Source organism: Enhydra lutris, unplaced genomic scaffold, assembly GCF_002288905.1.
Source record: "Enhydra lutris kenyoni isolate GAN:26980312 unplaced genomic scaffold, ASM228890v2 scaffoldscaffold26, whole genome shotgun sequence".
Lineage (NCBI taxonomy): Eukaryota > Metazoa > Chordata > Mammalia > Carnivora > Mustelidae > Enhydra > Enhydra lutris.
In genome coordinates this window covers 5,878,304-5,905,893 of record NW_019154110.1, presented here as the reverse complement: position 1 = coordinate 5,905,893, position 27,590 = coordinate 5,878,304, and the positions used below count along the sequence as shown (strand labels likewise).

The following is a 27,590-nucleotide window of genomic DNA, read 5'->3' as shown; positions in this document are numbered from 1 at the left end:
AACTAGTTAAAAAACGTTAAAAAAGAAAAGGGTAAAAGTTAAAAAAATTTAGCAGAAGAAGAAAAATAAATTGAAAAAGAAAAAAAATTAAATTAACTGCAAGGCTAAAGAATCATGGGGAGAAAGCCATGAGTTCTGTGCTTTGCTTTCTCCTCCTCTGGAATTCCGCTGCTCTCCTTGGTATTGAAACTGCACTCCTTGGTAGGTGAACTTGGTCCTGGCTGGGCTTCTTGTTGATCTTCTGGGGGAGGGGCCTGTTGTAGTGATTCTCAAGTGTCTTTGCCCCAGGCGGAGTTGCACCGCCCTTACCAGGGGTCGGGCTGAGGAATCCGCTCGGGTTTGCTTTCGGGAGCTTTTGTTCCCTGAGCGCTTTCCGTAGAGTTCCGGAGGACGGGAATGAAGATGGCGGCCTCCCGGTCTCCGGCCCGGAGGAGCCAAGAGCTCGGGGCCCCACTCCTCAGTGCGCCCTCAGAGAACAGCGCCCAATTACTCCCGTCACCCTGGCCTCCGGCCGCGCTCCGAGCTGACCGAGCCTGTGACCAGTTCAAGGTAACCCCGAGCTTAGAGCTCACTCCTCGGCTCTGTCTCTGTAGCCGGCTTCCCAGTTCTAATACCTGTAAGCTCTGCGACACTCAGACACCCCTGATCCTTCTGTGACCCTGCGGGACCTGAGGCCACGCTGACCCCGCATGGGCTTCACCCTGGTTAAGCCTCTGGAGCGAGGTCCCTCAGTGGAACAGACTTTTAAAAGTCCTGATTTTGTGCTCCGTTACTCCGCCGCTTGCCGGGAGCCGGCCCCTCCCCCCGCGGTCTATCTTCCCATCGCTTTGGATTCACTTCTCTGCTAGTCCTACCTTTCAGAAAGTGGTTGATTTTCTGTTTCTAGAATTTGTTCTTCTTCTCTAAGATCTCCCGTTGGATTTGTAGGTGTTTGCAATCTTTAGATAAGCTATCTAGCTGATCTCCCGCTACCTGAAGTAGTCTCAGCCTGCTACTTCTCCGCCATCTTGACCAATACACGTTATTTCTTAATTTAAATCTCACAACCACCTCTGAGAATTAAATAATTTTATTAACCCTATTTTACAAGTGAAGAAACTGAAGCCTGAAGAAGTTAAGTAAATTGGCCAAGGGCTAGGAAGCAGTGGCAAAGCAGAGCCCAAGAATTTAAACCCAGGCAGCCTGATTTCAGAATCAGCACACTTGATATACCAAAATTTTACCTTCTCTCTGCAGTGTGGTATTATAAATGACCTTTATTCATTTTGTCTATGTGTGATTTACTGAATTTCTGCAATGAACATGAACTACTACCATATTTTTTTTTAAATAAATGTCCAAATAGAGGTTGGATAATCATCTGTCAAGGTTACTGCAGAAGCGGATTTAAATAATCTCAGAATCCTTCTACCTAAGGATCTGTGACTGATCAATTAGTGACTGGAATGATTTTTTTCAGAGGACTGGCTCTAAAAAAATAAAACAAAAATGAATCCATTTTAAGAATTATAAAAGTTTTAGACTGTCAGATCCTATTTCTCCTGTTTTACAGAAAATGAAACAACTCAGAATTTAGAGTCATATATCACAAGGCAATTGAGTCAGGACAGAAACCAAAGCACAGGTCTTCATTGATCTTTGTTGCCAACATTTGACCAAAACAAAACCTACTTCTTCCATTCTCTACTTGCAAATTCAGTTATTAGAGGCCAAAAACTGAAACATAACAGGAAATACAAATGCCTCCCCCCCCCCCCCCCTACCACCACTTCAGTCCATTACCCAAAAGGAAGACCTGCCTGGAGAATACGAGAAATATTTTCCCAGCCCTGGGCTGAGATGGAGGTTGAAAAGATATTTCAAAAGTCAGGATGACATTGCAGGGCAGGGAGGGCGGGGGCTAAAAAACGTGTATATACCAAGTTAAAATAAATAAATAAACAAATACCCAAGAATCTGATAGGATAAAATACTCAAATATTACCAAAGTTTAAAGAGTTGCCTCAGATTTAATCAAATCCTAAATGGAGTGTTCTTAGAGTATGAAAACCAAATTTATAAAACTGGACAGTAAAAGGCCAAGAGAAAAAAATGAAATACATAGTTTCATATTTATAATTGTACATTCTTATTGGTATTCTAACAAATTCTATTCTCTCACCTTCAGAATTCAACTCTCTTCACCTAAAAATCTGTAGTGAGTATAATGCAATATTTATACTAAATAAAAGGGGAACAATTTTGGGGTGCCTGAGGGACTCAGTCAGTTAAGCATCTGACTCTTGATCTTGGCACAGGTCACGATCTCAAGGTTGTGAGATGCAGCTCCAAGTCAGGCTCCGCACCCAGGGCAGAGTCTGCTTGTCCCTCTCCCTTTGCTCCTCACCGCCCTGCTCCCATGTTCTCTTGTGCACTCACATGCATGCTTGCTCTCACGCTCTGTCTCTCACAGATAAATAAAATCTAAAAAAAGGAGGGTGGGGGACAATTTTACAACTTCTCCTAACAGCCAAAGAAGGTTTGATAAGGTGAAAAGAATGATAATGAAATCAAAGATATGTTTAAAATGTATGTCTAGTTATGTCTATTTCTAACATATGACCAGATGTATTAAAAGATTTCCAGATACACTCATATGAACATAAAAGGTAAAATGTTAACAACTCATCTTTGAGGGAAGAAGCAATAATACATTCCTCACTTTACATATTTGTGCTATCTGTTCAAAAAATTTAGACCTTTTTTGTAAAGCTTTATTGAAAGTTACTGCTCTGAGGATTAACACCCACACTCTAGTTTTAACTCAATTAATTACATGTCATATGATTGTGGACAAGTTGCTCTGGATATCTAGTTATTTTTTTCTCGTGCAATCATAATACCAAACTATACCAAAAAATACCAAACTATACAAATCAAACTATAAAGAAGGGATAGAAAAACTATTGCACCAGAAGATAATCACAGTAATACATTTTTATGACTATTTACAGCTTCCTTTCATGTAAAGGATTAACAACTAAGATACTAAACAAGCCCATAATATGAGTAGACAGCTATTATCCTCATTTTACAGATGAAAACATAAAAAGACTGAAGTTCAGAGAGGTAACTGGTCCGAGGCCACCCTGAAAGCTATATAATAAAAACTTCTTTTCTGGGTTTTTTGGGGGTTTTTTTTGTTTTGTTTTTGTTGTTTGTTTGTTTGTTTTACTACCTAGTTTACTGTTATCACAAATTTGAGGTGGTTAGGTTGTTTTCTCATACCCAAATTACTATGAAGACTACCCAAGGAAAGCAGTCAACAATTTAAGTGAAAAGGGTCACTTGAGATTGTTATGAGCGGTAATGACCCATAAGGTCATGATCTTTATACATAGTATAAAACTATGATTAAAAATAAGTTAGGTAAAAAACCTTTAAAATAGATTCCTAAAAAGTCCTGCTATTTACTCAATTAACTTCATGCCTCTTAAACTAGATATACAACCCTGCTTGGGGAACGTGAAGTGAAGGGGAAAGGATTTCATCAGGAAAAGTTAAGTAAGTTCTCTGAAATTCAATAGGATAAGACAGTCAAAGCTATAAAATATGAATAGGGGCAGGCAACAGCTTGTAGACTGTAGTGGCAATCCTAAGTCAAACCAAAAGAGAGCCAACCTGTGGTTTAAAGAAAATATGCGGGGTGCCTGGGTGGCTCAGTGGGTTAAAGCCTCTGCCTTCAGCTCAGGTTATGATCCCAGAGTCCTGGGCTCGAGCCCCACATTGGGCTCTCTGCTCAGCAGGGAGCCTGCTTCCTCCTCTCTCTCTGCCTGCCTCTCTGCATACTTGTGATCTCTGTCAAATAAATAAATAAATAAAATCTTAAAAAAAAAGAAAAGAAAATATGCAATCTGGAAGTTTGCACCTCAAGTTATTGCTACTTCAAAGTAATTAGTGCCATTTATAGTAAAAAAAAAAAAAATACATACAGGTTTAGAGAATAATTCCAATTCATCATAATAGGATGGGATTCCATATTAGCTTAGGGCTTTCTTGTCGCAACAGAAGTTCTTTTGATGATAAAGTCAATGGCTGAAAAGCCACTCTCAAGAGATCTCAAGAATGTAACTATGTATCACTGGCATAGGATATCTGAAGTGGTCAGACAGGCAGTCTACTGAACGCACCTTAAGAGACATTAATGAGGGCACTACCAATTCCAGTTATTCATATTCTACCAGTTAAAATTTTCTTCAGCACAACCTCTCAGAGTGCTCTGTTTATGCAAGGCTCTGGGACCTAGTATGATACAGAATTTTACAGATTGCTGAAACTTTTTTTTTTTTTTTTTAAACATTTTATTTATTTATTTGACAGAGAGAGATCACAAGTAGTCAGAGAGGCAGGCAGAGAGAGAGGAGGAAGCAGGCTCCCTGCTGAGCAGAGAGCCCAATGTGGGGCTCGAGCCCAGGACTCTGGGATCATAACCTGAGCTGAAGGCAGAGGCTTTAACCCACTGAGCCACCCAGGTGCCCCAGATTGCTGAAACTTTAATTCACAGTCAACTACAATGTAAAACATGTTAACTTGTCTTTTCTTCAAGGTCAGAACAAACTTTGTCTCATCTTTCCCTCTTCACCTACAAGAAAATGGGGTATTCTAAAAGATCTCAGATAAAATAAGCCAATGCTTTTATAAACACAAGTCAATCCTCTGCAAAGAGCTTAAGATGCCCATATTCTACTTCAGTATTGATTCTAAGCCTTCTAACAGTTTAAGCTAACCTCCCCACAAACCTTCCATTCTATTTCTATGAATATTCTCCTTAAACTTCCTTTAAAAAACAAACAAACAACAACCAAAAAAAAAAAAAAAAAAAAAAAAAACCCCACAAGCTTTCTTATACCTCCTGTCCCTGGTCTGACACACACACATAACTCCCAATGAAGAACAGACTGAAGCTAAAGGAACACATTTGCAAAATATATGTTCTTAATTAATACACTGTTCACCCTTAAAAGCGTGTTGTTAAAATGCAACAATACAGAGTCTATATGGAACCCCAAAACATGAAATTTGAAGACTAAACCAAAAAATGCCCCACAGCAGCCTCAGTAATCCAAAGAAAAGATGTAAAAATAAGGCACTACCATATTGTAATAGATCATTAACCTTTCCTAAAAGCACAAAATTCTCCATGCTAAACACATCAAAAAATAATAATAATAAAATAAAAGAGGAGGAAGTGGATTTAAGAACCTAATTTTCTATTGTTCAAAATGTCACATATTAAGAATAGTTAAAATCAGAGGTGCCTGGGTGGTTCAGTTGGTTAAGTGGCTGCCTTCAGCTGAGGTCATGACCCCAGGGTACTAGGAATATGCCTCCCCCTTTCCCTCTCTGACTTTCCCTCAGTCTCTTCCTCCTGCCCAAATAAATAAATAAAATCTTAAAAAAAAAAAAAAACCTTAAAAACGAAGATGAAACAAAATGTAACAATATTGCTGGCCAAATTCACACAATACCTTATGACATTTTCATATGAAAGGCCCCAAACTTGAGGAGCCATATAATACATTTGCTATAAATCAGATGATAAAGCAAGAAAAAATCAATTATAGACATCCATGATATGCTACATAAGGATGCACTCAGTACCCTATTCATCAATGAATGCTACAGTAAGGCATGCAATCAGTTCATGTACCTTTCTGGGGAATATCCAGAGACCAATCTCCCTTATTTAGTGAAAACACAGTAGTCAATAAACTGCAAAGAATGTGTGTCAATCTTACATTTAAATACTTTTAGATTTTTCAAAGCTCTCTGCATTCATTATCCTATTACACTACTGCAAAAAATTTCCTTATATAGAGACTTACCACTAAAAGTAAATGACAAATCCAAGACCACAAAGGTAGTTAACCAGATCTGAAACTTGATTCATAAAACATGTTAGTTCTGTGGAAAGAAATATAAATATGTGCAAGTTCCTCAAAGCTATCTCTTAAAAAAACTATTCGTGACTAAAATATCATTTAAGACCTAAGCTATTACAAACACTACCTTAAAATTCAGTTATTTCCATTTAAAAGCCAAAATCCCCACTCCTTTTAGACAATCAGCCTTTCAACCAGGAATCATATACAAAACATTCCACCAATGACACACCATATGCTCATAACTACAAAGGCCCTGGGGTGACTATATGAGAATTCTAACAGAGGCTTCTTTCTTTTTAGAAAGTTTACATCCTATTTGACAAAAAGAGAAGAGCAAATACTAAGCGGTGTTCAACCAACCCTCCTGAAGGGAGAAACCCCAGGTGACAAACACACCAAGAAATGAGACTGCAGTGAGTTTAATCCAAAAAGACTTCATGGGGGAAAATGAAGCTTAAGCTGAACACTGAAAGATGGATAGGAATTTTAAAAGCACAGAGGAGGAACAAAAGCATTCAGGCAGGGGCTGGCATCAACAAAGGCTGAGAGGCAGGAATAAGCATGATATATACAGAAGAGACTGAGTCAACCTGTCTAGGACATAGGTGCATGCTGAGGCATAATGAGAAATAGTGTGGTAAATTAAGTGGAGTCAGCTCCCAATGGACTCTTATGGCATGGGGAGATGCTGCTAAAATCATCGAATATTTAAACTAGGTAAGAGAACCTCAGAGATTTTCTAGTTGATTCTTTTCTGACAGATGAGGAAAATCTAGGCTCCACAGAGATCTAAGCTCTGGCCTAAGGACAGAGGTAGTAAAGAGCAGAACAAAACTCAGACCCCACTTAGGAACCCTGGTTCAGTGATAGGCAGCACAGTACACCAGAGAAAGCAAATCTATCCAAAGATTGATGAGCACGTTAATATATAAGGTTCTGCAAGCATAAATACAAAACAGTACTGTTTTTTCTTTTTTTTTTTTTAAGATTTTATTTATTTATTTGACAGAGGGAAAGATCACAAGTAGGCAGAGAGGCAGGCAAAGAGAGGAGGAAGCAGCCTCTCCGATAAGCAGAGAGCCCGATGCGGGGCTCGATCCCAGGACCCTGAGATCATGACCTGAGCCGAAAGCAGAGGCTTAACCCACTGAGCCACCCAGGCGCCCCAACAGTACTGTTTTCTTAGGAATTCCAGAATACTGGTTTCCAGAGGTAACATAATACCACAGCGGCACTACCGTTGAGAAAAACCACTATGTTTTGCCAGAAGGAATCACTTTCAAGAAAGCAGCAATCCAGAAGGAAAGCAGAGGCAGAAGCTAGTTTTCAGCTATAAAGGAAATGGGTGGATAAACAGCAGGGGCAGCAGGTAATTGGCAACAAAAGAGAAGGAAAGAAAAAAAAAAGCCACTGAGAGAAAGCTACAGGACCAAGTAAATGTTTGAGAAAAGCAATCTTAGTTAAGTTTGAAGGCAAAAAGGAAGGCACTCACATAAAGAAAAGTTAAATTAGATGCTAGATAAGGTGAAGGGAGTGAGGGAGCATAAAGAACTAATTGAGGACCAGTGGGAAGAAATTTTTTAAAAATATGAGTTCCACGGGTGCCTGGGTGGCTCAGCCTGTTTAAGCATCTGCCTTCGGCTCAGGTCATGATCCTGGGGTCCTAGGATCAAGCCCCATATCGGCTTCCCAGTCAACAGGGAAACTGTTTCTCCCTTTTTCTCTGCCCCTGTCCCCACTGCTCATGCTCGCTCTCTCTCGCTCTCTCTCGCTCTCAAATAAAATCTTTAAAAAAGTAATTAAAAATGAGTTCCAGAATAAAGAATAAGCATATTTTCCTCACCATAAAATACCCCTCACTAAAAGAGTATTCATTTTCAACTGCTTTTAAGGCCTTATAAAAATGGCAGACAAGGCTTTAAGAACAAGACTAGGCTAGGAAGGCTTTTGTTTTTTTTTTTTTAATCCAAAACAGCTTCAGTTTTACAAATCTATTTACCAATTAACATGTGGTTTATAACCTCAAAGACTATTTTTGTTCATCATTTTTAAGATTTATTTATTTATGACAGAGAGAGAGCATGCATGTGCACATGCAAGTGAGGCAGAGGAGGGGCAGAGGGGGGAGAGAGAGAAAATCCTCAAGCAGACTCTCCACTTGAATGTGGAGCTGGATATGGGGCTCAATCCCAGGACCCTGAGATCATGACCTAAGCCAAAATCAAGAGTCAGAGATTAACCGACTAAGCCACCCAGGTGCCCCTTGCCAATCATTTTATACCACATATGTTTTATACCACATATTCAAAGGGCATTCCAATTAGCATTCAATTTATAATGTGCTATTATTTCAAATAAAAAATCAGAGTTTATTCTGATATGCTGTTAAAAATAGGAGAGAGTGTCTGGGCTCCTGGGTGGCTCAGTGGGTTAAAGCCTTTAGCTTAAGCCATGATCTCAGGATCCTGGGATCCAGCCCCACATCGGGCTCTCTGCTCGACAGGGAGCCTGCTTCTCCCCATCTCTCTCTGCCTGCCTCTCTGACTACTTGTGATCTCTGTCAAATAAATAAATAAAATCTTCAAAAAAAAAAATAGGAGAGAGTATTATATACCATTTTTACTTGACCAGATAGGGAAAATATAAATGCTTAAATGAATATAATTATGACAAATCATTTCAGGATACTTTTTCAATTTCTTATAAAAAAGAAAAAAATCTTCAAATAACCACAAGTTTTCTTATGTGCCCTTTCAGAAACAAGGTCCTACTGGGGTGCCTAGGTGGCTCATTCGGTTGAGCATCCGACTCTTGATTTTGGCTCAGGTTATAATCTCCGGGTACTGAGATCAAGCCCAGCAGCAGGCTCCACACTCAGAAGGCAGTTGGCTTGAGATTCTCTCCCTCTCCCTTTACCCCTCCCCCACCTCACTTCCTCTCTCTCACAAATAAATAAATCTTCAGGAAAAAAAAAGAGAGAGAGAGAGAGAAGAAAGAGAAAGAAACAAAGTCCTACAAATGGGGGGGGGGGGGCACACAGAGCTAGGTGGGGCATGTAACAAGGTTTTCTCTAATTTAAGTAACCTAATAAGCCACAATTTAGAGCTATATACCTAAAATTTGCCAATTTCAATTTAGAAACTTACTATTCAGCACCATAAAGGGAGGTCACAGAGAAGGAAAAGATATAACTGATACATTCATTAAACTTCCTGGCCTTCCACCTTTGCAACTGCCATATCCCTAATCAAGGAGGTAATTACGTTTTAAAATTGGTAAGAATCATTCAACTTAGGCCACAAATACTACATTTAGGTGCAAAACTAGCAGGTTACAGCAATTTCATTTTACCCACCTGGAAATGAGGACTTAAGCTATAAACGTCAAGATGGAACACTACCACTTCTTTTAACTGGGTCTACCGCATCAAGTTGCCAAGCAATACCCATCAGAGTACAAGACATTATCAGCAGTGGCTAGCAATGCATTTCTGCTTCAATCACCATAAATATCAGAAGGCTAACCAAAACATCAATTCAATCATAAACAGAGTTGCTACCTTTAGACTTGCACATGCTCTCTGGCTCAGCACACACATCTTAGCTGTAATAAGCAGCAGCCTGAATCCCTCTGGACCCAGTGAAACAAAATACAGACAACATATCCAAAACTTAAAACTTTTAGAAATCGCTGAAACATTTAAGACTCTTATAATAAATACCTCTTACTACATGCAGAGCTTTCTTTCCCCTCAATAAAAATGTAAACTCTTCTCTCTTAACTATACTTATCGGGTTATTAAAACAAATCCTACGAGATACTTTTCAAGAAAAAGTATTCCTGATTGTGCAGCATGTGATACTTCCCATACTGAGGTTCTTATTATTAGGTCTGCTATGAGACCTTGGAAAGTCATTTAATACATCTGTGCCTCAGTTTTCTCACTTTCCAACCTCAAGGTAAACTATCTGAATTAAACATTTATTACTTCTATAGTAAGTTAAAGTATACAAAAAGTACCTTATATTAAACACTGAAAACCTTATATTTTTGTATCACAGTCAGCAGGCTTCATTTAACCTTGTAAGAGAAAAATGTAAGGAATAATTTGCCCTATGTATCTTTCTCTTAATTACAACATAAGGAATATATTTTTAAAAAATGCTTCCGTTGAAAACTCTTAAGTTCTTAATTTTTAACAGATGGTGGCGGGTTTGATCCCACAATATTCATAACAAGGCAAACAACAAAGCCTAAGGTCCTTTAACACTGGAGACAAAAAGAAGGAAATATTTACTTGCATTACTGGGCATATAATCAAATCATTCTTCTTTTAAAATTTAGAAAGCTATCTTTTTTGTATGTGGCACATAAGCCTAGAGAGCAACAGGTAAGAAGAAATAAAGTTTAAAAACTGGGAAAAAATTATTTAATAAAAAAATTAGAGGGCGCCTGGGTGGCTCAGTTAGTTGGGCGGCTAGTTCAGGTCATGATCCCGGAATCCCAGAATTGAATCCTGCATCGGGATCCCAGCTCTTCGGGGTGTCTGCTTCTCCCTCTGACCTTCTCCCCTCTCATGCTCTCTCTCACAGTCTCTCTCTCAAATAGATAAAATCTTTAAAAAAAAAAAAAATTGGAGAACAACAATGATGGTGTGAATCCTTCAAATTCCTGCATCCAGATTATGCTGTCCACAAGGTTCAGCTTTGGGGTTCTTTCATGTCCTTTTTAAATCCTTTTCAAGATTACACAGAGAAAGTCTTTTCCCTCAAGTTTTTAATCTAATGCTCTATCAATAACACAACCTAATGCAGTAACATCTTACTTCCTCAGATAGATTAGTAGTACACTTGGTTTAGATGCTTTTTGGTCTAGAAGGAGAATGGGCGAGACAACTCCTGCAAGCTCCCGACAGCTTTGTAATTCTACTTTATCTCTGTCCTTTCTTTTCCAACTTCTTCTCAATCCTGCTTCCTATTCCCAAGTATCTTTCAGACAGGTCAGAAACACTATGAGTCCTGTAAGGAAATGTTTGTGGATCCAATAAAAGCAGAGCCCTCCTCCCGGCTCCATTCAATTCTCATGATCACTTTTAAGATTGTACCCAGTAAACAAAATAGATGGATTAATCTTAAACAGCTCCCTCATCAGAGGAAGCCCAGGGTAGAACTGCAGCTGCAAAAAGCATCCCTTTAAACCATCCCCAACTACCTACAGCAACACAAAGTTAAACTAATTCCCACTGACAAAAGGCTTCGTGTGCATTCATTCTGATCAGCCCCAGTGTGTGAAGCTCAGGGAATAAAAGGGCACCTCCCCAAGCCATGAAACTTTTTTTTTTCCACCCCAAATATTCTCAATGAAAGTTCTCTTGTCAACCAAGAGGTGAGAGTTAAAAACAACAACAAAACACTAGCAGAATTAAAGGTTCCAGGACCACATCCCAGCGGTCCTTGCTCTCTGTTGTCACGGACTCAGATGTAGTTTCCCACTTTTCCTTTCACCCTTCTCCCCTTACTCTCCAAGATTCTCACTCAAGAAAACCAAATTCACATTCTCAGACCACTGGCAAAATAAAGGGCGAAACTGCAATTACTAAGGAAGAAGAAAAGGAAAGATATTTCCGAAGCAGAAGGGAACGAGAACCATGGTTTCTACTACAACGGCAATGTAAATGCCAGTCTTGTCTCATCAGGATATGGGGGGGGACGCCCATGTGAGGTACCAAAAAAGATGTGCAGTGTTTGTGCACTTGGAGCTCTCGGGGCAGGCAGAGACAAGGGAGCAGAAAGTAAGAAAACCTGTGCTTTCCCTGCTTTCTTCTACTCTTCCCCGTCCAAGAGAGGAAGCTGAAGAAACTGGGGGGAGGGGCGGGATGTTATCGTTCTCCTATTGGGGGTACACACGACAAGCCTGGGGGTTCCTTCAGCTACCCCCAGTTTGGAGGTCTACTGAGATAAGGGGAAACCCCTAAACGTTACCCACCTTCGTTCAAAAAATAAAGGGGGGTATGATTAGATCCAGATGGAGAGCCCCTGAAAGCGCCCCCAGGTCGCTCATCCTCATTAGCAAGCGGAAGGGCTGGGATAAAGGGGATGGAGGGTCCGAGGGGTGGTCAGGGAAAAGGCCCCACCCCCCGACTTAAGAGGGAAGGGGAGCCCGAGCTACCAGCCGTCCCCTCCTTCCCCGCACCTCCCCCCTAGGCCACCCCCTCTGGTCCCCCCCTTCCTTTCCTCCAGAGCCCGAGGCAGCCGCGGGGGAGGCGGCTGCTCCTTCCTCCCCTCACCCACTCCGCCCCCACCCCCACTTCGCTCCCACCTCCCGCCCGCCACGGGCCCGTTACCTGCTCGTCGAAGCGGCTGACCACGGCCTGGACCCATTCCACCGGCCTGTGCGCGGCCATGTCCTCCCCGCGGCCGGGGGGCGGCGGAGGGACCGGCCGGCCGGCGCCCAGGGCCGGGAAGAGGGCGGGGAGCGGGGGCCGAGGTGAGGGCAGAGGCGAGGAGAGGGTCTGAGGAGTGCAGGCTCCGAACGTTCCCACGGGGGTGGGGATGGGGGGCCTGCGCCAAGCCGGGAGGGGGACAGGGGAAGGGGGCGTTGGCGAGAAGGCAGGGGGAAGGGGGACGGGGGAGGGGGACCCGGGGAGGGGAGGGGGCCTCTTGGTCGCTCTCCCCACTAGCGCCGTCTCCCCACAGCCATCACAGTCCGAGACGCCGCCATGACACCCCACCGGAAGTGGGATCCTTTCCACGGCCCGGGGAGAGGGAGAGCGAGCGAGCTAGAGATTGAGAGCGCGGCTGGGAAAGGGGAGGGGGAAGCGAGAGGGAAGGGGGCCTGCCGCGCATGCGCCCGCGCCGGCCGGTTTCATTAATGAAAAAGCGAGTCCTCCTGGAGGTGACGTCACCTAACTCCTCCGGGCCCGGAGGCGTGCGTCCCTCTTCGCCGCCGGGCTCACCTACACTCTAGTTCTGGGTTCAGCCGGGGAGAGTCCGAGCTGACCCGGGAGCATCCGCTCGCATCCCCACCGCCACAAGAGGCTCCCCCTCCCCCGCCGGCCTCCGGGTTTGGATTGCTCCCGGTGGTTGGAAGTTAGGGCGCCCTAGGGCTAGCGTTTCTCCCAGCGCGCAGATCTCTGCCGCTCATGTGGGGGAGGCTGTGCAGAGTTCCTCTCTGCCTTAAGCTCTCACAAAAAATAAAGCACACAACCTCATGTTTCAAGTCCTTCGAAGCTAGTAAAAACTGGGGAGAAACAGGAAGAGTAAGGTCAAGAAAGATTCAATTTTTTTTTTTTTAAACGGTCTCTTAAATCCCACTGCTAGACCCGATGGCAGTCAAAGTGCTCAGACTCCGGAATGAAGTCCGGACTTCCTCTGCTGAACTGATAGGCACCCAAGTTAATAAAACTAATGCACAGTTGATAATAGGTTCATGTTGCACCATCCTCGATGATCCCCTAAGGGCTTCCCATGCATTACTGATTCAACGCTCATCATCTCACTTAAATCTTTCAATGAGCTTTTCCAATAGGTATTACCCTCATCTAACTGATGAGGCTGGGTCACAGGAGGTTCTGAGATTTGCTTGAAGTTGGTAGGTAGTCAGGATGCAAACCCAGGTGGTTTGACTCCAAAGACAACAGAGATAGGCTGTGGCTCTCCAGAAACAAAGACATTCCCTATGCCCCTAAAACCACAGTTGAAATGATTTCAAGTGAAATAGGTCACGAAATTGGTTTTCCAGGAAGAGGATTACATCCAAAACAATGATCTATCTATATTGGACATGCACTTTGGAGTGAGCTATTTTTAAGTTTATCTTCCTCAATACACTTTACTTAGGATAATCTTAAAATGAGTTTAGATATTCTGAGCACACACTAATTAGCCAGTTAGGCCACATGGAATGATAGTAACTGGGTGACAAGGCAGAGCAAAACTAGTACTTTACATTACCACAAAAAAATCCTCTACACCAGGATCCCATGCAGAGAGAGATCCACGAGAGAAGTTTCCAATCTTTGCTGGCTGGTGACTGTCCAAAATACATATTAAAATTAATATTTCATTCCACTAGAACAAGAGGATAGGGTCTAGGTCGTTCTGTAGTCCATTTTTTTTTTAAGATTTTATTTATTTATTTGACAGAGAGAGTGGGATCACAAATAGGCAGAGAGGCAGGCAGAGGGAGAGAGAAGCAGGCTCCCCACCAAGCAGAGAGCCCGATGCGGGGCTCGATCCCAGGACCCTGATATCATGACCTGGGCTGAAGGCAGAGGCTTAACCCACCGAGCTACTCAGGTGCCCCTGTAGTCCATTCTTTAAGGATGCAACATGAATACCAACTGATTTCTTTTAGATGATGTCAGAAATGATGGTGACGATATTGAAGAAAAGGATAAATATTAAATGAATATCCATCTATGCCTTTCCCAGCTAAGACCCCTAAAAAAGCTCTCACTCATACCTCCAGAGAGTATCCCAATGCCTCCACTTCACTGCTAACCCTCCAGACCCACAATCTTCCTTTCCTTTTCTCATGCTTCCTCTGAAAGTTCCTAATTACTTTCTTGTTGCCATGGCTCTTTGTCTGTCTATTCCCCTCATTTTAGCTAGCCTGGATGCAAACGGCTAAACCCTCAGCTCCCTTGGCTCCACTGGCATTCCATTCCTGAGGTCCCTTTGTGCTTTTCTTTCCTCTCTTCTGGTTCCCCGATTCCCCATTCCTAACTCTACGGTAAGAACACTCAAACTTCAAGCCTTGGCCCTCTGCTCTTGCTTTACTCAGGCTCCAGCCAGCATTAATTCACTAATTCATCCTAATCTGCGTTTCCTGTCCTATTGCCCCCACTGACTGCCAAGCCTCTCCTAACACTCCAAGTTCCTCTCCAATTAAAATCATTCAATTCTGCTGAACTAATATTGAGCACCCAAGCACCTATTATATATATACCATGCTCTGTGTCAGGCAGTACTCAGTACAGCAGGAATTCTAAACAAGAATGCCAAAGAGGATAATGCAGAGAGACTGTGGTTAGCTAAGAAGCGCAGGCCCCCTGCCCCACCTAGTTAAAGGGGCAGCTGTCACTCAGCTTGAGTCAATTACAGCCAAGCAGGAATATTGACACAGTGTTGCTAGATCCTCCCGTTAATCAAGAGAAGCTGGAAATCTGAATTACATATAAACTTTTCTCATTTTTACATAGCGCAGCCAATTCACATTGTTTAAAACCTTGTGCAGCCAAACGAAATAGGTCTGCTATCTGAATGTAGCCCACGGAGCACCAGTTTGTCTAACTGTGGTCTAGCGGAAAGACATGGCTTCAGTGGAGAACAGAATTAGATGGTGTCCTAACATCCCAGTTCTGCACTGTCCACCACAAGAGTGTTTGGGGGGACTACTAGTGTTTGCTATAGTTTTAAAGGTATCACGCTTGTCAAGTATATTAAATAAAAAACAGTAAAATTAATGAAAATAAAATGCATCGCTCTCTGTTGTTTCTTGGTCACAGGGCAGTCTCTGCCAATTCTGTCTCCAAGTGTCTTGTTCCAGGAACATTTGCTGCACTCTACCCATGCCCCACACCTCCAGGATCCCAAGGAGGGCCAGGCACCTCAGAACTGAGGCACCCATTTTCCCAGCTGCTGGGAGCCTTAGTGGCCCACAGCTCTCCTCTGAATCCCTTTCCAGAAACTGCCCTTTGTAAGAGAGCTACCTCATGCCAGGTCAACCAGCCTCAGGAGAAACTGCACAAATGGCTGGAAGACGCAGGCCCCAGGGTGGGACCATCCTAAAGCACTCCAGAGCCCTCATCAGGGATCAGCTCTCAGGGGGTCAGGAAGAGGATTTGCTGTGATCAAATTTATTTCACCTTCTCTTTCTGCTTTGTTCTGCTCCCTTAGTTCTTCACAGTGTTGATCCCAAGTGTATTACCGAATAAATTTCCCTCTTGCAAATCTCTCTTTCTGAGCTGGTTTTCCATCTAAACTAATTAGTCCCATGAGTGTGGTCTGGTCCAGTGGAGCTGAATCACCTGCTGGCCACCTGGCAGTGAGACCCCCAGGTGAAGCCCTTGATGGGCCCCACATGCTATAGCTATGCAGCTGTGAAGACTGTCAGCCATGCGGATGGAGTGGGAAGGGATAGACGGGCTATAATACCAGTGCAAGAATGCACGGGTAGACGTCATCTACCCGGCACTTTCTTATATAGGGGAGAAACAGAAATTTAAGAACTCTAAGACTGGACAGCTATTGATGGAATAAGACAATGAAAAGTTGAGGGTGTTTAATCACCAATTAAAGGCTAAAGCTAGGGGCACCTGGGTGGCTCAGTGGGTTAAAGCCTCTGCCTTCGGTTCAGGTCATGATCCCGGGGTTCCTGGGATCGAGCCCCACATCGGGCTCTCTGCTCTGTGGGGAGCCTGCTTCCCCCTCTCTCTGCCTGCCTCCCTGTCTACTTGTGATCTCTGTCTGTCAAATAAATAAATAAAATCTTAAAAAAAAAATAAAGGCTAAAGCTAGAGTGTCACCTCAGGAATATATAGATGGGGGGAGGGCAGAAATGCTGAGGATCAGGCCCAGAATTTCATTTTAAGAATAGTAGCACTCCAAACACGTTGAATTCTCAGCCACGTCAAGTCTTCCATGGCAAGATCAGTGCCATGGTTAGAAAGAAGTGGGATCCTGGCACTTTGGGGCATCTGGGTTGATAGACTTGGAAACCTTAAAACCCTATATCGCCCCGAACACTCTGGGTTCATAGAAGGGCCCTACTCCCCCTGCTTGAAAATGTAAAAGTATCTACCTTACAAGGCAACATCCATCCTCCCTAGGATCCTCCTGGCCCTCTCCTCCTGTCTGCCAGACCAGTAACAGAAATCATTTCACATAATAACCCCACTGTGCAGATGCTGGACTGGCCAAAGAAGGAGAGGCACTATCGTGAAGGAGCTAAAAGAGTTTGCTAACGGTACATACCTTCAGAAACCAGGAGCCTATGTACGGGATTGGGTCCCCAGGTACTAAACTGGGGAGGGAGGATGGAGGAGATGAACACAATGCTAGACAAAGCAGAGTTTATTGGTATGAACGTGTCCCTGTACTATGGTATTTACAATCCTAGCAAGCTCCCATGAAATAATGCTAACAGGTCACTAGGAGGTTTCCAGGAAGCTAAGAGAAAGCAATGACCCATACTAGGTAAAACAGAAAGGCCAGAGCCATCATAGCAGTGAATAGAAGAAGGTAGCAAAAGACTCAGAAGTAGGCATGCTAGAGTGGACGTACCATGTACATCCCACCAGCTGACTACATTGTGCCCTTTAGCACAAGCAATAAGGAGTATGCTAATGGGAGAGACATCAGCATCACTGAGAAGCTCAGCGGTGCCTCCCCTTCGCACCAGGGCTAATGGCAGGTGATTCTGTTACAGAGCTAGGCTCTGAGACTGCAGTAGGTTTGATGGGATCTTGAAGAAAGAGAGCCCAGGTGGCAACACTTAACCAACAGAAGCAAGGTTAAGCAGCATTGTCATGAATGGTCCAATTAGAGCGGCAGCTTAGGGGACATAACGCCTAGCAGAGAGTTATGGGGATAATCAATAGAACACCACGTCCCGAGAAGCAGCAGACACGGGAGGCTGGCAGGGTTCAATGTGTACACCTTTTAAAACTCAAGGATGGATGAAGAGGAGACTGAGGGAACCTGCCCCAGTGAAAAGCCACAGTCCCTTGCCTGGTTTCTGGACCTTAGCCAGTTTTCAGACCCAGAACCTGATGACTAAAGAAGAATGTATTCCCAGCAAGAATATAGGAAAATGAGTCCTCTGGTCCTCCCAGAATGTATAATTAGAAAAGACATACTTGGTAGTTGGCAAAAGCCTCACATTTGTCCCTTGGCCTGTGGGATAAGCGCAGGCATAATGGAGAAGGCCAAGTAAAAGCTTCAGAAGTTGCCCACCCCCCAGCGTAGCCAAGACTAAATTTTTCCAAAATTTATAACCCTAGGAGAATGCAGAGATAAGAGTGCCATGCCCAGAGAGCCAGAGTGGCAAGGGTGGAGACTTTGCAAGAGCCTAACAGCGTGGGCCCCTACTCGCCAAGGCTGATCTGGCCACTGATGCCACCAAGTGCCCAACCTGCCAGCCACAGACACCAAATAAGACCCTACTAGGACACCATCCCTCAGGAAACCAACCAGGCTGTTGATGCCAAAATGACTTCTTCTACCCTAGAAGGAACAGTAATTTGTCTGGACTGGAATAGAAACATTCTGGGTATGGATTTGCTCTTCCTTTGCCACAAAATTTGGTGGTAGTTTTCAGCCAGCACTGCTAAGGACCCACAGAATGTTTGATCCACTGACACAGGATCCTATGGAACATAGCACTGGACCAAAGAAACATCCTTAAAGTGAAACAGGTGTGCAGTGGGCCCATGACCATGAAATCCGTTGGTCCTAGAATATACCATAGAATATAGCCAGGAACTGCTGGCCCAGTGGGGTGATGGAACGGCCATTTGAAGGTACCACTGAGGCCCAGCTGAGAGAGGATGGCGCACCATCCTCCAGGACAAAGAATGCACCCTAATCAGTGACAATTATTTAGTACTGTGGCCCCAAAAGTTAGAATTCATGGATCTGGGAGCTGAAAGGTAGAAGGGGTGGCCCTGGTTAACATTATCCCCAGTGACCCGCCAGGGGAATTTGTGTTTCCCATCTCCACAACTGTGGGCTATGCAGGTCTAGAGGTCCTGGTTCCCAGAGGGGGAACACTACCAAGAGGGGACACAGCAGTAATTGCACGAAACTTTAAACTATGGTTGCCTCCCAGTCACTTTGGGCTGCTCATACTAAGACACCAGCAGGCAAGGAAAGGGGTCATCATCTAATCAGGGATAATCGACTCCAATCGTCAGGAAGAGGTAGAGCTATTACAGTGGGAAGCAGAGAGGAGTATGTTTGGGGATCCCCTGAGACATCTCTTGATTCTCCCCTGTTCAATTAGGATGGTAAATAGTCAAGTGCAGCAGCTACATCTGAAAAGAGCATGGTGATGAGGGGCTCAGACCCTCTAAGGGATGTGGGTTCAGGTCACCCTACCACAAAAGCCACTGAGAGTAGCAGAGATGCTAGCTTAGGGTCAGGGGAATCTACAAAGGGTAGAGAAGGAAGATGATTAATGGAGGGCTATAACCCTACTAATCTTACTGGTGTACATTCCCCCAGGTTAAGAGACAACCAGAATCTTGTAAGAATTGTTCCGGGAAGGGACCCACCTCACCCAAGGTCATACCTGCTCCCCAAGAAAGCCCACTTCCAGTCTAGGAAACCACCCCCTTTCTGTAGGTCCTTAAAGGGCTGGCCTTTTTTTTTTTTTTTTTTTAAGATTTTATTTACTTATTTGATAGACAGATATCACAAGTAGGCAGACAGAGAGGAGGAAGCAGGCTCCCCACTGAGTGGAGAGCCTGACACGGGACCCCAGGATCATGACCTAAGCCGAAGGCAGAGGCTTTAACCCACTGAGCCACCCAGGAGCCCCAAGGCTTGGCCTTTTTATCTCAAGATGGGAGTACTATGAAGGCCTTCTCAGCTCTGAAGCTCTTTGTTTGGTTGGCTGAAGCCTTTTGGTGAAACTATGTCTCAGTTTGACTTCCCCTTCCAGCCAAACCTGAGTTCTCATTCCCTGCCCAGGTGTTAATACTAAAGGCACTTCACAATGAACTTCATGGGCACAACTCTCCATCTCAGAGGCAGTTTTCACCTAGGACATCTGGGGTCAAATAATAGCACCACCTCTTATTAGCTAGTGACTTTAGCAAGTTAATTCCCTGCGGTAAGCCTCACTTTCCACATCTATCAAGTGGAACGATAATAGAAATACCTGGCCATCCTAAGGGTTAAACAAAATCATGCTTGCAAGGGGCTTGGAGAAGCACCCAGCATCCATCCAGTAGATGTTTCCCAGCTGGGGAGAGGAACAGCCAAAGAGCTGAAACAGAACAGATTCATGTGACTCCTGAAAGAAAAGAACAGCAATGGAAAGAGAGGGGAGTTTGTATGTGTTAGAGAAGGTTCAGGGAGCACTTTGGTGGACAGAGATAAACCACACACCATCTTTCTTTCCCTTCTCCCCCAAATTTGTTCTGAGGGAACAATGTGACCACGTTTTTTAAAAAAATCAATGAGGGATACCTGAATGGCTCAGTCAGGTAAGTGTCTGCCTTTGGCTCAGGTCATGATTCTGGAATCAAGTCCTGACATAGGGCTCCCGGCTCAGCCGGCAGTCTACTTCTCCCCTGCTTGTGCATTCTCTCCCAAATAAATGAAACCTTTAAAAAAAAAAAAAATCAATGAAATACCATACCTTCCCAGGCTCTTTCTTCTGAAGTTGGCCAGTTGATGGAATTCTGCCAATGAGATATAAGGAGAACTACTGGATGGAGTTTAAAAACAAAAACAAAAACAAAACTGTTGTTTTCCTTATTGAAAAGAGAGGGACTCAGTTGGCATGCACGAAGCTTTTGTTTTTAATTCTTCTACCTCCCCACTGAGAACAGAGATTCAAGATGAAGCAGCCATTTTGCAAAAGATAAAAGCTAAAGTTAGCCAGGGGCCCTGCTGCTGGTGAGAGCAGGGATCCCTGCCTGAACTGCCTGGAGTTCTGGCTGCATTAGATAAAGGAAGGCGCCATCTTCTTACGCATGCGCATACGGGTTTCTGTTCGTGCTCCTGAATGCGACCCTCATTAAGAGCAGTGGATAGGGAGCGCCTGGGTGGCTCAGTGGGTTAAGCCTCCGCCTTCCTCTGGGGTCATGATCCCAGGGCTCTGGAATCGAGCCTCGCATGGGGGCTCTGTACTCAGTGGAGAGCCTGCTTCCCCCTCTCTCTCTGAGTACTTGTGATCTCTCTGTCAAATAAATAAAATCTTAAAAAAAAAAAAAGAGCAGTGGATAGTAAGAAATGGAAGGAGGGCGTGGGCCTTAGCAGCTGCGGTTGGAGACCTAGAGGACCTAGAGGACACGGACATGTGACTTAATGAAGTGTGATTGTGAGTTGTAAATGGCATAATGTCCACAGGAATTATCTTCATTTTTAATTGCTAGGTTCTTTCTGTGAATGCAATATCCCCCCCAAACTGGGCCACATGAGGCCCAGGACTGATTTGGGTTAATCATTAAATACCGCTGTCATTGGGGCATCTGGATCAGCTGGGTAAAGCTATGCTTCCACTCAGGTCACGATCCTGGGGTCCTGAGATGGAGCCCCAAATGGGGTTTCCTGATCAGCAGGGACTCTGCTTCTCCCTCTCCCGCTCCCCCTGCTTGTGCTTGCTCTCCCTCTCTCTCTCTCAAATAAATAAATAAAATCTTAAAATAAGTCATTCAAGTAGTAGTATCATTAAAACTATTATAATGAGATACTGAAATAAGAACCCATGTACTAGGCGTGGGGAGAATGAGAGATGGAAATGGATTCTATCATGCCTTCACTCTTTTTTTGTGACCCTGAGATAGTTTGTCTATCCTTTAAAGCCCACTTTTAGCCAGACAGAAGAAGACAAATACTGCATGGTATCACTTATATGTGGAAACAAAACAAAACAAAACAGGTGTGCCTGAGTGGCTCAGTGGTCAAGCGTCTGCCTTCGGCTAAGGTCATGATCCCGGGGTCCTAGGATTGAGCCCCGGGTCAGGCTTCCCGCTCATTAAGGGGGCCTGCTTCTCCCTTTCCCACTCCCGCTGCTTGTGTTCCCTCTCTTGCTGTCTCTCTGTCAAATAAGTAAAATCTTAAAAAAAAAAAAAACCCAAAACAAAAAACTCAAACTCATAGAAATAGAGAATAGATGGTGCTTGCAGGGTTGGATGGGGGTGTGAGGAGATGTTGGTCAAAGGTTATAAACTCAGTTTTAGGATGAATGAGTTCTGGGGATCTAATGTACAGCCTGGTGACTATATTTAATAATACTGTATTTATACTTGAAATTTGCCAAAAGAGATCTTAAACATTCTACAAAAAAAAAAAATCGTGAGGCGATAGATGTGTTAATCAACTTGATTACAGTAATCATATATATATATATATCAAATCCTCACATTCTATGCTTAAAATATATTTCAGTTTCATTTGTCAATGAATTTATAATTTGTCAATTAGACCTAAATAAAGTGGGGGTGGAGGAAGCCTGTCATAGCCTCGCATGGCTGATCTTGCCCTGGCCATACCAGTCCTCGTGCCTCTGACCTTTAAAGCATTCATGGTGGGGCACCTGGCTGGCTCAGTCAGAAGAACATGCGACTCTTGACCTCAGGGTCATGAGTTCGAGCCCTACATTGGGTGCAGAGATTACAAAAATAAATAAATAACCCCCCCTTTTTAAAAAAAAAAAAAAACACTCATGGTCCTCTTGTCTCCATCTCAGGTGTGCTAGGTTTCTAGGTTCTAGCAATACCAAGCCACTGGGGAACTGTAATAAATTTGTTTGCATAATTAATCAAAGGGGAGCAGCTGGAAACAATTAATTACTGGCTAATTGTTATCAACTGCCTAGGTAATAAATGTTCCTTATTATGAGGCCTCATCTTACATGAGTGTTCCGGTTTAGTCATTAAAAGGTGAATTATAAGCAGCTGAGAAAGAAATGTTTTTCCTTCAGTTTTTGGTGATATAGGTAGTCTCCCAAAGTTTGGTTTCAGAGAATTCTGCTTCTATTATTCATTTCTTCATTCATTCATGAATGTCTCTTGCAGCTAAGTGTTACACAGGGCTTGTAAGAGAAGACTCGATCTTTGCACTGAAGAAGTGTAGTTATGAAAGGTAAAACAGGTCTCTAAATAACTATCCTAGGTGACAAAACCACGAAAACTTCTTTTCCAGAAGTGTTTGCAAGATGTCAGACACTATGCTATGCACTTACATGCAGTATCATTTTTAAAATTCATACAAGGGGCACCTGGGTGGCTCAGTCAGTTAAGCATCTGACTTCGGCTCAGGTCATGATCCCAGCGTCCTGGAATCGAGCCCCATGTCAGACTCCCTGCTCCGAGGAGAACCTGCTTCTCCCTCCCCCACTTCCCCTGCTTGTGTTCCCTCTCTCGCTGTCTCTCTTCTGTCAAATAAATAAATAAAATCTTAAAAAAAATTTATACAAGCATATGAGATGGATATTACTAGCCCCATATTACATATAACAGAGGCCCAAAAGGATTTAATAATATGTTCAGGCCACCTAGCTGTGACGTGATGAGGCTGATAGTTAAATTCAGTTCTGTCTGCAGTCCACCCCACCCTTTTAACCAGCATCCAGTATTGTCCAAAGAAGGTTTCCTGGAACACTCATCTCTCCAAATGTTTCCTGGCCAAATGGGTTTGAGAAATGCTGTGCACGGTGGCTCCTCATTGGCAATTCACTGTGTGACTCTGAATTATAATGTAATAGTTTAGACCAGGGGTACCCAAAGCTTTTTTGGAGAAACATTCCTTTCAATTAAAAAAATGTAAGCACCCATGCCCAGGACAGGTTTATTTATTTACTTAAAAATTCTAGGCATATTCTAAGGTATTCTTAATTTTCTTTTATAATATATTACTTTTTGTTCTTCCTAAAATGTCTAATACTTGCAATATTATTAATGGTATTTATTATAAAAATATAAAATATTAATATTGTTTGTAATGATATTTTTACTAAGTGCATTGTGATTGGACTTATTTTATTATTTTCTAGCATCTTAATTTATTGATCTTAAAATTCTGGTTCTAAAGTTGAGTTTTTAAATGGCTATCAAAACTGAAAAGTTCTCTCTAAAACATATATATATATATATATATATATATATGGATGAAATTGTCATTGGCTGTGCTTACTATGCAATGATATTAGTTTTTCAGCCCTTTCAATAATTCTGCAAGGCCACTGCTGCTCTTATAATGCAGTAAGTGTATATCTAATTTCCCTGAGGTCAATCAGGTGTTTCTTTCAAAATAGCATTTGGCTTCAAAGTCCACGGAAACATTTTCTTGTAACTTTAGTGGGCTCAAAGTTGTTATTTCTAAGTTTTTTAAGTGTGCAACGATCAGAGTTTTTAAACAGGTGAGCCCTTATGTTTTTTAGCAACAAACCGCATAACCACGAAATATTTAGAGATTTTTTTTTCCCCTTAAAATGCCCTTTCCATAGCAAGTTTCTTTAAAAAGGAGTTCGTCACTCCCTCTATCATTGTCAAATAACACCTTTATCCTGTTTGTGTTTGTGTGTGTGTGTGCATTTGTTTTTTAATATTGAGAATACTGTCGACAGTAACATGCTTAGCATGTTTATTTGAATCTAGATAATATAATCCACAGATCTACTTAATTCAGCACGAATACACTGCACAATGCACTGAAAAGGGGTAAATCAACAAGGGTGTCACTGACGACACCTCCATCCTATGGGCTCCACTCTTGGAGAAGTGAGAGCAGCATGAGAAGACAGATGTACCAGAGAACTGGCTGCCTCCTCTTCTTTCAATGACCACATCCTCCCTCTGAGACTAAGCTGTTAACAAGAGAACTGCCAACTGGGAGCTCCTCTTGTTATAAGAAAGAAAGCAGCCATGGTTAAAAGGTAACTCAAAGGTAACTGAGCCTGGGTGGCTCAGTGGGTTAAAGCCTCTGCCTTCGGCTCAGGTCATGATCCCAGGGTGCTGGGATCGAGCCCCACATCAGGCTCTCTGCTCAGTGGGGAGCCTGCTTCCCCCACCCCCGCTTCTCTGCCTACTTGTGATTTCTGTCTGTCAAATAAATAAATAAAATCTTAAAAAAAAAAAAGGTAACTCATGGTACTGGCATAAGGACAGACATAAGAGCAAGGCAGTAGAACTGAGAGTCCAAAAAGAAGCCATCAAACTTACAGTCAATTTGATTGTTAACAAGGACATCAAGACAGTTCAATGGGGAAAGAACATTCCTTTCAACAAATGGTGCTGGATAGCTACATGTAAATGAGTGAAGTTGGACTCCTACCTCACATCATATACAAAATTAACTCAAATGAATCAATGTAAGAGCTAAATGTAAGACCTAAAACTCTAGAACTCCTAGAATAAAACAAAGGAGTAAATCTCTGTGACCTTGAACTAGGCTGTGGTTTCTTAGGTACGACACCAAAGCAAAGCAATTAAGAAAAAAAAAATAGATAAATTGGACTTCATCAAAAACAAAACAAACTTCTGTACTTCAAAATATTGTATCAAGGGGCACCTGGCTGGCTCAGTCAGTGTAGTGTGTGACTCTTGCTCTTAAGGTTGTTAGTTTGAGCCCCATGTCAGATGTAGAGATTAAAAATAAAATCTTAAAATACAAAACAAGGATTCCATCAAAAAAGTGAAAAGACAACTTACAGAATGGGAGAAAATGGCAATTTAAAAATGGGGAAAGACAGCTGGCTGGCTCAGGTGGAAAAGCATGCAACTCTTGATCTTGAGGTTGTGAGTTCAAGCCCCACATTGGGTGTAGAGATTACATATTTATAAATAAGCAATTTTGGGGGACACCTGGGTGGCTCAGTCGGTTAAGCCTCTGCCTTCAGCCCAGGTCATGATCCCAGGGTCCTGGGATCGAGTCCCGCATCAGGCTCCTTGCTCCGCAGGCAGCCTGCTTCTCTCTCTGCCTCTGCCTGCCACTCTGCCTGCTTGTGCACGCGCTCTCTCTCTCTCTCTCTCTCTCTCTGACAAATAAATAAATAAATAAATAAAATCTTTAAAAAATATATAAATAAGCATTTTTTTTTTTAAATGGGCAAAGAATCTGATAGACATTTCTCAAAGAAGATACACAAATGTCGAATAGGCACTAGAAAAACTGCTCACCAACTTTCAAGCCATCAAAGGAATACAAATCAAAACCACAATAAAGTATTACTTCATACCTATTAGGATAGGTGTAATACAAAAGACAATTTTGTACAATACAAGAAAAATGTTGGCAAGGATGTGGAGAAATTGAAACCTGTCTACACTGCTGGTGGGAGTAAAAAATAGTGTGGCCACTGTGGAAAATGTTTTGGCAGTTTTTCAAAAGATTAAACATAAAGCTATCACATGACCCAGCAATTCCACACCTAGGTATATACCCAAGAGAAACTGAAAAAACACAAGCACACAAGACTGACACATGAACACTTATAGCAACATTATTCATAACAGACAAAAATAAGCAACTCAAAGATACATAAACTGATGAATGGATAAACAAAACGTGGTATAGCCATGCAACAAAATATTATTCAGCCATCAAAAGGAATAGAGTTCGGATACCTGGTACAACGTGGTTGAGCTTTGAAAACGTGATGTTAAGCAAAGGAAGTTCGTCATAAAATAACTCATATTGTAATCCCACTTATATCAAATGTCCATAAGTGGCAAATCCATAGAGATGTGAAGTAAATGAGTGGTTGCTTAAGGTGTGGGGGGATAATGGGAAGAAATGAGAAATGACTGCTAATGGGTGTGGGGTTTCATTTTGGGGTAATAAAAGTGTTCTAAAATGTATTATAATGGATGCACAACCCTGAATATACTCAAAACCATTGAATTATATACTTCATATGGGTGAATTATATCATACATGAATTATGTTTCAATAAAGCTGTTATTTTTTATGATACATAGAACACCCTAAAAGTTCTGCCAAAAAACTACTAGAACTGATAAATGAATTCAGTAAAGTCACCAGATACAAAATTAATATTTATAAATCTATTGTATTTCTATACACTAATATTGAAGTAGTAGAAACAGAAAACAAACCCATTTACAATTGCACCAGAAAGAATAAATTACCTAGGAATAAAACTTAACCAAGGAACTAAAAGGCCTGTACTCCAAAACCTATAAAACACTAATGAAAGAAATTGAAGATGACACAAATAGAAAGATATTCCATACTCATGGAGTGGAAGAACCAGTGTTGTTAAAATGGCCATACTACCTGAAATAATCCACAGATTTAATGTGGTCTCTGTCAAAATGCCAACGTTTTTCACAGAAGTGGAACAAATAATCCTAAAAACAAAGAGCCTGAATAGCCAAAGCAAATCTTGAAAATGAAGAAAAATCTGGAGGTATCATATTCCCAAATTTCAAGATATACTACAAAGCTGTAGTTATCAAAACAGTATGGTACTGACACAAAAGCAGACTCATAGATCAATAGAACAAAATAGAGAGTCTAGAAATAAACTCACGCTTATATTGTCAATTAATCTATGACAAAGAAGGCAAGAATATACAATGGGGAAAAGATAATTTATTCAATAAATGGTGTTGGGAAAACTGGACTACTTTCTCATATGCAAAAATAAACCCCAAATGGATTAAAGACCTAAATATGAGACGTGAAGCCATAAAACTCCTGCAAGATATCATAGGCTGTAATTCCCCTGACATCAGCCACAGAAATATTTTTCTAGATATGTCTCTTCAGGCAAGGAAAACAAAAGCAAAATTAGATTATTGGGGCTACACCAATAAAAAGCTTCTGCACAGTGAAGGAAACCATTAACAAAACAAAAAAGCAACTGACTGAATGGGAGAAAATATTTGCAAATGTCACATCCTATAAGGGGTTAGTATCTAAAATATATAAAGAATTTACATAACTTAACACTAAAAAAAAAAAAAAA

General features: G+C 42.3%; 1 protein-coding gene and 1 pseudogene across 2 annotated transcripts in view; one reads left to right on the top strand and one right to left on the bottom strand.

Moving 5' to 3' along the window:
* The window catches only part of LOC111151595 (neurofibromin 1), a 270,567-nt gene extending 258,212 nt beyond the window's left edge, over positions 1–12,355 (bottom strand). For both annotated transcript variants that reach the window (XM_022509675.1, XM_022509676.1), the window contains exon 1: positions 12,268–12,355. In XM_022509675.1, coding sequence (XP_022365383.1) covers positions 12,268–12,327 — 60 coding nt within the window. In that variant the 5' untranslated portion in view covers positions 12,328–12,355. The remainder of the gene's footprint in view (positions 1–12,267) is intronic.
* Positions 12,356–13,248: 893 nt separating this feature from the next.
* LOC111151440 overlaps positions 13,249–27,590 on the top strand; it is a 25,371-nt pseudogene continuing 11,029 nt past the window's right edge.